The 12,959-nt window shown below is 48.6% G+C and overlaps 2 protein-coding genes across 2 annotated transcripts; one reads left to right on the top strand and one right to left on the bottom strand.

The window, feature by feature from the left end:
- Positions 1 to 4,331: 4,331 nt before the first annotated feature.
- On the top strand, positions 4,332 to 6,855 carry ENH_00036790 (Tyrosine kinase-like (TKL) protein, putative; the record flags this gene model as incomplete). Its single annotated transcript, XM_013585088.1, has 3 exons — positions 4,332 to 6,110; positions 6,334 to 6,553; positions 6,650 to 6,855. 3 exons carry the CDS (start codon positions 4,332 to 4,334, stop codon positions 6,853 to 6,855), a joined length of 2,205 nt encoding a protein of 734 aa, XP_013440542.1.
- Positions 6,856 to 8,127: 1,272 nt separating this feature from the next.
- ENH_00036780 (actin, putative) lies at positions 8,128 to 9,466 on the bottom strand (the record flags this gene model as incomplete). Its single annotated transcript, XM_013585087.1, has 2 exons — positions 8,128 to 8,571; positions 8,780 to 9,466. 2 exons carry the CDS (start codon positions 9,464 to 9,466, stop codon positions 8,128 to 8,130), a joined length of 1,131 nt encoding a protein of 376 aa, XP_013440541.1.
- Positions 9,467 to 12,959: the final 3,493 nt, after the last annotated feature.

The following is a 12,959-nucleotide window of genomic DNA, read 5'->3' as shown; positions in this document are numbered from 1 at the left end:
TGATTTTCTGATGCTGGCCTGGGACGAAGTGTAAAAAATTGCACAAAAGTACAGCCTATTCAACGCTTCTCCCCTCTCCGTTCTACATTTTGCACATTCCTACATCATTTCTAAAGATCGCTTCTCCAACACAACAAAATGCATTCTGAAAGAAACAATCAGCGAGTTCTTCAGGTCCATAGCTGCCATACAATACTTTCGAGAGATAACATCTGCTCTAGGATGAGGACCTTCTGAGAACCGGAAACGCCATTGTGGAGTTAGAACTCCGCGTTAATCTGTAGTGCTGAGGGTGACCACAGCGTCAGCGCTGGGATACAAGTGAAGCCTGGAGAGCTTTGAATGATCACAGATGGGATATTCCTTCTTAAGACATGGTCCACATCTACAGAATTTTTGGAGCCTCATGAATTTGACCCTTCACGCATTGAATTCCCACAATAGCGAAAAGCCGAAACACCCAAAACACCTAAAGGTTGACTCGATTTTCACGCATCGTAAAAGTTGCCTAATGGCTAGTTCGCTAAAGCATACGAAGATGCATACAAGTAGCCCGCATTAATCCAGATTTTCGACGCCTACGTTTGACGCATCGATACCGAAAAGAGTTTGCATGTTACGCCTAAACTCTTTAGTATTATGAGCATCACCTATGAAAGTTTGCTGTCATTGGATATAGTGTTGCACTTTGTTAGCCTTCCTCCTGGATATTGCGCTGTTGCTGTGGTGCGCAGCGCTAAAATGGCACGGAAGAAGAACATTCAAAGGATGTAGGATACAGTATTGCAAAGGCTAAGCATAGTTAGAAGCAACTCAGTTACATAATCGCGGCTCTTCCTGCAGCCCAGGCTCGGAAAGCTAATTAAATATGGTACTAACAATCTTAATCGTGATAAAAATGATACACTATAGAAAAAAACGGGAAAACAAAGAACGAAGAAAGGCACAACGACCCCAAATGCGTCTGAACAAAACAGAAAGTTAGCTGGGGTAAACAGCAGTGAATGCGCGCGCAATTCACTTAATAGGGGAGACGAAGACTATGAGCATGTATCCATAAACGAAAGCGGCTCAGTTAGTCAGAAAGGAGTCACCAGTGGCGCGGGCAGGAGCAGCTGCAAGAGCTGCAACAGGAGCGGATTCAGACCCCACTGCCGTAACAGCTGCAGCAGAAGAGGCAGGTGCAACATGAATAGCTGCAGCGAATGCAACAGTAACAAGAGAAGCTCTAAGCGGAACAAACATGATGAGGTTCTGGCGGGGATAACACTTGGGCACGTGAAAGGAATAGAAAGCAGACGAACTTAATAAAGCTGGAAATGACAACAGGAAAAAAGACAAAAGAAGAACAAGCAGTGGCTTGCCTTCAAGACACAAAGTAATGGGGGGTCAAGGGATGGTAGCTGCTGGAGTCTAGAATGGAGAGCGAAAATGGGTTTGTCATGTACTAGCAAACCGAAATGAACGGCCCAAGGTGGACGTTAGCAAGAGAATTTGTCAAAGGGTAGGGCTCTGAAGCGTGCCTGTGACATACGCTCGGTTGTGAAGCTTTCTTATTAGCGCAAGAATCAGCAGCAGCTGTTGCTGCTTATGCGGACAGTGATCATCCTGATGCAGCAGGTGCTAAGGCTGTTGCTCTTGCTTTTAGTGTTTCTGGAAGCGGGATCACCTCGTTTCCTAGCCTCATGCATATCACCGTTTACAGATGATTGGTGCGGTATACACATAGCAGTGCGCTAAAAGCAACTATTAAAATGGGGTAAGTGGTCAGTAATAGTAGAAGTGACAATATGGCCAAGGGGGAGGTATACCAACGGAAGTAACCTCAGAGGTTGCCTCGTAGCGTCTAACGCCTTTTGTTACGTGGTAACGAAAGAAGAAAAAGTTACTTCGTCTAGGCACACTTAGCTAAAGAGGAAACAAAAGTCACGAGCAGAGATGAAATGACAACAAAGGGGATAGCGTCAACGGTCTGCTATTGTTGAGTATACAAAACTGGGGTTTCAACGCCCTCAGCTAATGTTTGCTGTCGAATCTATATATATATATATATAAATAAGTATATAAGGGACTTTTTGACCTTTAGGTAATCCGCCTTCAAGTAATCCTTTGTTTACTGATTTCCGTATACTATTCCAGTGGAGGCGGACACTATTTGTATGAGGCGCTACAGGCGCTTCGCCAAACTTTTGCAGTCTCTTACTGACAAAGAGTTGATTTAACTGACTTCATTAGCCGGCTTTCTTAGCGCAGCAGGAATGCTACACCTTCAAGTGCTCAGAATGACTCTGAATGTGTGGCTTACCACGGAAACGCCATTGCCGTTCTCACGCACATAGATTTAGTTCAGTGTCCATTTGTCCAAATAATTGAGAGCAGCAGATATAGTTTACCTTTCATGTCTGTCGGCGACCTACAGTAGGTTACACTACAACGCTAGGGTCCTGCCTGAAGGGTAGACATTGTACCTATGGTATGGGCTAGCAGAATGCTTGTGTATGCCGTTGGTTCTAGTACAGTCGTACTGAGGCGTCCGCTCTCTTCACATATTTCGACGCATGCTACGAGATGACCTTTAGGTAATCCAGTGGTGTGCGCTTTATGGAATGTATTTCAGTCTCTTCGCACCTAATAAGACTTGCTGAATCAGCACATCCGCAGCTTGGCTATGGAGGGTGCTGGACATTTAGTCGGCCGTTCGTTTCCGCCATTGCTACCGCAGCTACCTTCACGTATCACGCTGATTGATATATATATATATATACACAAAAGTAAGGACACAAGTCGGAGCACGTACTATTGGGATGGTTGGTTATATTTTCTCTTAAATATGGTGATGCTTGACTTGGCTTGGTTGTTCTTCCTTGGACGTCATTCCAGCCAAGTTCATGCTAAGGCTCTGTGAAGGACTTATTTCTGGCAGCTGCTGCGGATGTATGCGGATGTAAGAAACTGCAGTAGAGTGCCTTTCGTTTCTGCTGCTCACTCAACAAATGCGTGTTAAAGCACAATGCAGCACATCCAAGATGGTCTTTGAAGTTACGATATTGTGGCATCTGTTTACTCAGATGGCCCTGAAGTGAGGCGATAAGCAATCAGTTGCAAGGCTACAGTTTATGTGGGGAAAGCAACGAGTATTTCATAGTAGAGAAGCTTTGCACCGAGAAAAATGGCTTGTCAGTTACCGGTCACCCTGAATTGAAGGTTGCTGGGTGGCCTCTTGATATAAAGTTACTGTGCTAATGCATTTCTTATACTTATCATTGATTGCATAGAATGTGAGGGTAACAAGTGTGTACCCTGTTGGTTGATCTCAACAAAGTCCTTAGGAATACGCCTTCTGGGGTCAAAACATTCTTGATGGAGCATTCCAGTACTCTGCCATTTCCAATGTACTTCAGGATGATTATAAAATCAATAGTCTGTTTATATTATCGCCATGATTACAAAAGCAGTAGTTTGCTCCTGTTTTTGCCTAATGTTCATCTACGGCCGAAGCCTTTTGTAATGCACCGTACCGATCCCGTCCTATTCAACGCGACGACAGCAAAATCCAGCTAAATTCGGTTGTGTCATCCTTCAACCCATGAACTATTTCTAGTCTGTTTTCATTTAGGCTCTACAATACAGTTTTGCTTCCTCGTTCGGGGTTGTGTGGGCATGCGGTGCACTGCACTGTCGATTGTGGTGAGTGGTCGCTAGCTATGAGCAGCCGTGGTGTCTATGACCCTGTTGGTATCATTTGCCCAGGAAAAGTCAATGTAAGCAGGCTGTTCTCACAAAAATAAGGTGTTTTGTATCTGACGTTGGCTAGGCTGGTAGAAAAGCCAATCTTTGTCCTAGTCGTGGCCGACCTGTGTTCCGCGCTCGGCAGCGGCCACGAAGACAGCTGATGAAACACCTACTCGCCAAGCAGCTCGGTGTAAGAACGATGGCGGCGAGTTGAATTATTGATCATTAGACGAAAAGACTTCTACCCAGAAACAACAGTTATAGCTTACTGGGGTGTTACACGGCTGCACGTGAGGTCCATTTTCTCTCTTCAATACGAGCGCATCTTCATGGTGTTCTGCTGGTGCGGCGCCACCGCAAAGCATCGGAATTTTCACTCTCCACCATTCGTAACTCATTTTGCCTGTACGGAGGCCACTGCATTTTCCATAACTCAGGCTGCAAGCCTCTCGTCCGCCTTCCCGTGGAAGTTCGTGCTCTCGGTAGCGGTAGCAGCGACATCTCGAACAGTGATTCTTCCAACTGTTTTCATGTATCACTACAAGCTTCTCACGGACTTTTAACTTTTCTCTTCCTACTCCATTGTAGTGGTCTCTACCATGACGAGCAGGCCTACGATGGTGGCTACTCAGAATCGGTGCATCGATTCACCAATATGGGGACGCACATACTCACCTGCAGGCTTTCCTGTAAGTGACCAAAGCGATACAAGGTCTTCAGGATCAGCATCCACCTCCGACAGATGTATTCGGCTCAGAGCAGGCCATTCAATGCCGTGTGGGTTGCCCTGGTACGAGTTCAAGCAAGAGCCACCACCTCACAACACACCCCATCCCCCGAGCCCAGATGCAGTGACACCGTCTTACGTCCTTCAGGAAGGCGCTCCACGGGTTTGGAGGGGTGCAGGGGCTCCGTTGTCTCAAGGGGGAGGAGTTCGCTGTGCATACGACTCTTACATGTCCTCCCGATCCAGTGTTGTCTCATTGGTCACTCCCAAAGATGTCAGGAGGGCATGCCGTACGCACATAATCAAGCAGATATCTTTACCTCAAAGACCACCAGTTTTTCCCCACAGTTACAATTTCAGTGGTGGCTCGTGCGCCCTGGAGACAACAGGGGTTGATAGTGGCACTGTTCCTCCAGTCCGGCGTATTGAGCCCCCTGTGTTATTCAGCTCCTTTTTTGACAGAATGCAGCTTGATCATATTGTAGCTGCAAAGGAGAAGATATTGAAAAGGGTTAAGAGCCGAAATGCCGAGGGGGCAATTAGCTTTGACCCCTCCTCCGACAGCAGCATCTCTGAAAACTGCCGCGCCTCCGTCAACCCAGCATTACAGCTTATGGGTGCAGTGGATCTTCGCAGCTTGTATAACCGTTATCAGAAAAGCGAGGGATGCCGAGCCTCGACGAGCGACAGAGAAACATCAGCTTCTCAATGCACAGCTGAGCCATCGCCATCGGCGTCCGATTCTGAGGTTGAGACCTTTGTGCCACAGGAGAAAGTCTTTCGAACTGAGGCAGCTGCAAAGCTGGCTGCATCTCCAGCAGCAAGTAAGATGTCTTCCCATGCTGCTGCTACTGTCGGAATGCGTGTTATGACTGTGTGGCCCAAACAGGCCGACCAGCAGCGCCCCGGCTGTCGTGAAATGGAGCCGAACAGCCCAGCACAGCCACGGCAGTCAAGGTCTTCGAGCCGTCGCGTTTGTCGAATAACATATAGGCGTCGGGACGACGCAACAAGCCCACCCCCTGATCTGCCCCGTCACGCACTTAGCAAGGTTGCCGCAGAGGGGTCGTATACTCACATGATTCCGGTTTCGGGGAATGGAAATATGAAGGGACTCATTTCCTGCACCCCATTTGCATGGGCGGCCAAAACCCGCCATCCGGACCACGCATCCGCTCGTGTTGTTGAGTCAATGGGCTATCGGTATTTTGTGTTCAATCTCCCTGAAGAAGAGATGATCAACAGCGTTGATTTCGCGCTGACGTCGTGCATTAGCCAGGGGAGCTTTGGGACGGTGTACAAGGCCCTCTGGAAGGGTGAGGTAGTGGCTATTAAGCAAGCACATGGCAAAATGACACTGGAAGCAATGAGATCGGTTGCACGAGAGATCAACTCCTACCGCATGATTCAACACCCTTACATTGTTCGGTATTTTGGAGTTTGTATCGATCAGAATTTTGTAGGTCTGGTTACTGAATATTTAGATGGTGGGAACATATTTGATATTTTGTACGAGAATAAAGCGAATATTCCTGCCGGTATTCGACTAAAAATGTGTAGGCAGCTCATAGAAGCAGTGCATTTTTTGCACACGGAGAAGCGCCTTGTCCACAGAGATCTTAAGACAGCTAACCTTGTCGTCGACCAAGATGTAAGCAGGATTCGCACCAAGCGCTCAATTTCTTCGTAGCCTCCTTTTCATCTTTTACCAACACAACTCGCCAGAATTCATAACTTGTTGCCATGAATATTCGCTGGTTTTTGTTTCACTTGGGTGCTATTGGTTGGCTATTCTTCCAGGATGGATGGTGAGCACAGCTCGGTGACTGAATTTCGCCCTTGGTTTCTCTGTGGTGTTCAACTTATGTGTGCAGTACAACATTCGGCTTTGCGACTTTGGCAAGACACGGTCATTAGAGCAGCACGGAAAGCTTAAATTGGAGGACAACGGAGGGTCTCCCCGCTATATGGCTCCTGAATGCTTCGTGGAAGGCAACTACGTGGATGAGAAGCTTGATATTTGGGGGCTTGCATGCTGCCTAATTGAAATACTGGGGGGTCCGATACCCTACGAAGACATACACTCTAACGAGGGTAAGTGAAATTCATTCCAGCAAATGTATGCAGCTTTGCAACCAGACCTTGCAGCAGCCACGACGATTAGCAATACTGATTCCTGTGGATGCGTAGGAGTAATACACGCGCTCTTGTACAATCGTCGCAAACCTACCGTTCCTGCCTGGTTTCATCCAAGCGTTCGCACAACGCTGGACAGTTGCTTCACATGGAATCCCTGGGAGCGCCCAGATACGCAACACCTCAAGAATGTGTTCGACAAGTTGACACCTAGCGAACTCAATAAGTATGGCATGAACCTTAAAAGATCATTTTTTTAAAGATCAATTCCTGCAGATGAGCGCTATAACGCGCCGTTTGGCTTTAGTAGTATCCCATGAGAGTCAGCTACTTGGGCTGTTCCAACAACTCAGAGCTCTCTCAAATTTTCTCTCTCCAAGGTGAACATACTTTCACGGTGAAAATGACCTAATAAAGTAGTCGTTGAGGAAACAATGCGAACTTAGAAAGATACCTGAGGGTACCAGAGGCTCTCCTAGCTACAAATGGAGCGGCATACACCCAATCCATGACTGACCCTGTTACGCACCACCGAAGAATCGCCTATGTCTGCATTAACTAATAGGCCGACCAGACGGTGCGGTAGGCCTACCCCACTACTGATGATCTCCCAGAACTTCTGAAAAACATCCATTTAATGCCCCTGCAAGCCTCGCTGCTTCTGCCCATAGAACAGCGGACACTCCGCCCCTTCTTAATCTTTCTGCTCCATCAATCTCAAGTAGTTCCATTGAACTGCTTGTCGCAGACTTCCGCGCACCTGCTCTGCCTCACAACTTGCCGTCCTCCCATAAAATACACTGCGTAAGCCTACAGTAACCTGTTGCTTTGCAACCTAGTCTCGTGCTCGACAAACACTACCGAACACTGAGCAGAGCTCAGTCTCATCTACATAAACCTACAGTAACCTGTTGCTTTGCAACCCAGTCTCGTCCTCAACAAGCACTCACTATCGAACAATGGGCACCACCCATGTCAACCGACTGCAAAGTCCCTACATCCTGCCTACTACACTACTATCACACCTATTACTGCACAGTGAAACGAGCATGCTATCCCGATCCATCAGGTGCGATGCGTAAGCCCTCATAAGTAAGGTTTGAAGGAACAAGGGGGTCCAGCACGCTGAGCAGTAACGGCCCCTCTTGCTGTTCCCCTGTGCCTCGCTGCGTCACGCGGAGCACATTTCTCTGGGTTCACAATGCACGGACTACACTGCAATACCGCCAAGTGAGGGGCAAACATAGCATTCCCTAGCCTCATCTTCCCACCAGGCGGGCAGCTACTTGCTTAGCCTGAAACGCATTTTCATGACTGATGTCGGGAGCAACAGCTAGCTGCGCCTGCCCCCCACTCGTCGCAGATGCTTTTGTCCAGCTATTCCACAGAATTTGCGCTCGGTCGAACCCCTTGCCGCTCGATGCAGGAGCTCAGCGACAGGAAGCACACAATAACGCCTACTTCACGTTGCGGCAAAGCGTATTATCAATCGAGAGGCCGTTTCGCAAGTCATGAACTACTCTGCTGCACACTTAGAAGCACTTGCGGTGAACGATGCTCGGTCCAGACTCATCATATTCTTCCTTTGTGATCCACATCTGCTGGAAAGTCGATAACGAAGACAGAATAGATCCTCCAATCCAGACACTGTACTTGCGCTCAGGAGGCGCAACAACCTTGATCTTCATCGTAGACGGAGCCAGAGACGTGAGCTCCCTGGTAAGGCGCTCGCCAATGCCTTCGTACATGGTTGTGCCGCCAGAGAGAACAACATTGCCGTAGAGGTCTTTCCTGATGTCCACATCGCACTTCATGATGGAATCGAACGTGGTACGATGGATACCCGATGCCTCCTTGCCCAAGAATGAAGGCTGGAAGAGAGCCTCAGGGCAGCGGAAACGCTCATTGCCAACAGTGATTATGTTGCCATCAGGCAATTCGTAGGACTTTTCGATGTCACTCGAGTCTTCGGCATTCTGCGGACACAAAAAAGGCACGAAACATTCACGTGAAACAACAAAAGCTCAGAATGAGAGCCGTCATGGCAGCGGAAACGCTCACTGCCAACAGTGATTACGTTGCCATCAGGAAACTCATAGGATGGATGCTACATGAACAGAACTGAGCACTAGAGGTCTACTCGCAACAAATTTCCAACAGCAACAAACTGTCCGGGTGCCGAACCTTCATCTCCTCGTCGAAGTCGAGCGCGATGTAGCAGAGCTTCTCCTTAATGTCGCGCACAATTTCTTTCTCGGCGGTGGTGGTGAAGCCATATCCACGCTCGTGAAGGATTGTCATCATGTACTCTGTCAGGTCACGACCGGCAAGGTCCAACCGCATCATTGCGTGCGGCAGTGCATAACCTTCGTAGATTGGAACAGTGTGGGACACACCGTCCCCCGAATCCAGAACAATACCAGTAGTACGACCCGAAGAATACAGCGAAAGCACGGCCTGGATGGCGACGTACATCGCAGGGACGTTGAACGTCTCGAACATAATTTGAGTCATTCGTTCACGATTTGCCTTCGGGTTTAGAGGGGCCTCTGTAAGAAGAACCGGGTGCTCTTCTGGTGCAACACGCAACTCGTTGTAGAAAGTGTGGTGCCAGATCTTCTCCATATCATCCCAATTCGTGACGATCCCGTGCTCGATGGGGTACTTCAAAGACAGGATACCTCGCTTGCTCTGCGCCTCATCGCCGACATAGCAATCCTTCTCCTCCATCCCAACCATGATGCCGGGATTCTTTGGGCGGCCAACAATCGATGGGAACACTGCGCGAGGCGCATCATCACCTGCAACTCCGGCCTTCACATTTCCGGACCCGTTGTCCACGACGAGAGCTTGGACCTCTTCGTCCGCCATTTTCGCACGAAATGAAAAAATTAAGGAGATAGCTGGTGAAAGCACCCAAGAGACGTCGACAATTACCTGAAAGGTCGCACAAAGCACGCACACCAGACTGACACTACGGAGCACAGAACGACGGACCCAGCCAACTGCACTGACAAATCTCCAGACGAACTTAAACTGAGTAAAAATATTTCCTACTACAAAGACTCCCTCGAGTCACATCATCCGCTCTAAGTGGCCTACTCTGCAAAACGCACACGGGGTGGAAGTGTCAGAGCAGCATCAACGAAAACTATGAGCGTGTGGTTGCAGAAGTGCCATACTTGACGAACCTGCAGCACTAGTGCCCAGGGGAACGCAGATGTGCAAATGATGATCAGCAAAACCGTCGTAAAATGGGGCCACTTTCGTTGCGAAAAATGCAGATAGATGAAGGGGGAAGGTGTACCTGCGGAACCGCCGCTGTGCGGGCCAGAGGGGCTGGTGTGCTGCTGTCAGCCGAGCACACCGTACTGCTGCGCTTCCAGCTGGCTTGATGACATTCTTAACAGCTTTCACCATTCTTGTTCCTACACATAGAATGGAAAATAAGTGTTACTTTTTAATGCACCTGATTGCACTTTGTAGTGTGCTATGCAGCAAAATGGAACGGCAAATGTCTATCGCACCTGGCGACTGAGACGGCAGACTGGTGAGTAACGAACTGTGATGGCTCAAAACAACGTTTTCCTACGGTAACCAGTAAGTAGAGGGGTCATGAATACTGATTTCTTTACTGTTCTGGAAGGCGCTGTGAAAGAAAGTGAATTTGGGGGCTCCAGCATACCTGTGTAGCGGTGTTGCGTACGGTTTACTTCGGTGTTCCGTTACAGTCCGTCAATCAACTCGTCATACTAGCGTGTAAGCCAGCCTTCTTCAGAGCGATCAACTTCAATTTTCGCAACATAAGAGAGAAAATAAATCTATTCAGCTTAATTTGGGGCCACTCGTGTGATCTGGATGAATTTATTCGTGGCGCTGTAGTGCTGCCGATTCCGTACATGGGCTCTGTGTGTTGGATGTTCGTAGCCGGAGTGAGTTTGAGTCTGCAACTAACGATATAGTGACGGCGATTGCATTTGAGGAAATGAACAACGGTTGCATATGAACGCCAAAACATTTAGCAGTGAAGGAATCGTTTTGGAGCGTGCGAACCTGACGCGCGCATTCTGAGAGGCGGCCAAAGAGGCACGCCAACTGGTACTGCCTACAAAAGTACTCCTGGGAGTGCGTGCGTTGCGTAGTGCTCGACAAATACGATATTATCTGTTTTTCTAATATATAGAAATTAAAGTAGTCGCGGAATGCCCCGGCTGGCCACTCGGATGAAAGGGAATGGGAACTCCGGAGTTCTCGAAATAGTGGTGGAGGATCTCCTGGAATGCAAAGTGCACTGCAACTCCAGTGTCCAAAGCATACGCTGTTTTAGAAAATGCCAGTAGGGCTCTAGAATGGTTGTGCCAATGCGGCAACTCCACTCCACCTTCCGCAAGTAGGAATGATGCCAAGTTTCGGAGGAAGGGAGAAAACACTGAGACCAAAGTGCCGAGACCTTTGTTCGGCTCCTTATCACTGCAGTACAAGGCAACCTTTCCACCACTGAAGTGATTGGCGGGCAACGTGCAGGCTTCACTGTGTCCTCAACGCGGGTGGGCAACCTACCTACATTAGGACTCACTGTTCTAGATTCGCTTTTAGATGTGTCATGCTTCTCCGCTGGAGCCATCAAGTACCGGTCACAGGTGGCTCTGAGAGAAAGGAACAGTGACATTCCCGGCCAGTAGGATGCGCTGCACATCTACTGAGTACCGACTAACAAACACACTGAGACTTTGCGCCCTCGATTCATGGCAAAACGCCCGAGCTGTGCAGCAGCCTCTTGAGTTCTACGCTTAGCTAATTCATATATCAGCCGTAGCCTGGACGCTGGGAGCTTTAGCGCAGCCTAGAGAAGTGTTGAATAGGAATTGACGAAGTTGCTCTGCGTGACGTCCAAGCGGCGAATGCTAAGGCAGCTCACAGAAATGTTGGGTAGGAATTGACTACATTGCCACTGTCATTGTTTTTAAGCTTTAAAAATATGAATTCTGCATCCTAGGATGTTTTTTTTAAGTATAGTTCGAGCTTTTCAGCCAACTGGGTCAGCGGCACGCGACAGAGGCAGGAGAAGTGCCGCCCCAATGGGACAAACTGGGGGTCGCTGATTCCGTACTACGTTCAACATCTTTGCCGTTCTTTTGCGTCCTCTGTCAGAGGGATTGCTACGAAACAAAGCTGTCAATTGCCGTCTCCTCTTCTTGTCCGCTATCGAGTAGCCCTGACGGAAGCAACATAGAGAGAAGTTCCAACTTGAAACTAGTGTCTGTACGACGCACGGATGACCTTATTTATTATTTGTACTGGAAGGCTATGTACCCTCTGCGGTCACAGTTAAACGGAAGCAGATGGGCACCTGGTTGGCAAACTTGCAACTGGTGAGATTGAGATAGAGCTGATGTACCTCAGGAGGGCGCTGCAGATGGTCAGTGGGCCATGATTTGCAATTAACAGCATCGTTCACATGTAAACAAACAGCTTTGACCTAGATACGGTTGGGCGTAAGTGTTGATGGAGAGCCCAAAGGCCACTGGAGCTTTCTTGATCGCAAGAGGTCCAACCTCAAAACAGTGAACTCAGTTCTCAGTACAAAGCAGTTTCATCACAGGCCGCGTCTTGGCCACATGAATCCCGTAGATGCGTGGCAGACAGAATGAACGGATATTTAGTGTTCCTTATATTCACGGCGAATGACGGACTTCGAAGAAGCTTGAAATGCAGCACTACGACATGATAGTTATTGGCTAGCTTTGCCGACAGTCCAACGGGGAGTGAATTTGTTATAACAATGCGGCCTCATCCTTTTCTTTCGATCGCCTATGTTACGGTTGTCTTTCTCCACTCTGTGCAGCCAGTCACCCAACAAGCTTTACTCTTGCGTGGTGCCAGGCTGCGTTAATATGTAGTCGTCTTCGGTGTACTTAACGACTACGAGAGCAGCGAAGCTGAACAATTGTGCGGTTGGGCCGTTTTGCACCACAAGCGGGGACAAAAAAGCTACCTCCTTCGCTCCAAAGGAAGATGTAAGGTGGCCCATATTCTCAGTTCTGGAGGATACATTGAAGCATTAACTCCGTTCAGGTGGTTAGTGGGACTGTGTGAGTTCGTGTGCCTCTCCAAAATTAGCTCCTTCATCTCCAGTTTTTACCTCTGCTGCCGCGTGTGTGAGGCATCGCTCAGGGTATGGGCATAAGACACTTGTAGCCGCTTTTGGAGTCTAACCTGACGCTTGCCTGACCAGCAGGCCTAATGCTTCTTCTGGGGGGATCCTGCATCGAGCCCTATTCCTGTTTCGGTTCTTAGCTCGAGCTATATCCGGCGCGGCATATACAGCTGCCTCACCAGCAAGTCTGCAGAGGGTCCTACTGCA

Source organism: Eimeria necatrix, genomic scaffold (genome assembly GCF_000499385.1).
Source record: "Eimeria necatrix Houghton genomic scaffold, Enh_scaff26, whole genome shotgun sequence".
NCBI classification, from domain to species: Eukaryota; Apicomplexa; class Conoidasida; order Eucoccidiorida; family Eimeriidae; genus Eimeria; species Eimeria necatrix.
This window is presented reverse-complemented; position numbering and strand designations above follow the sequence as displayed.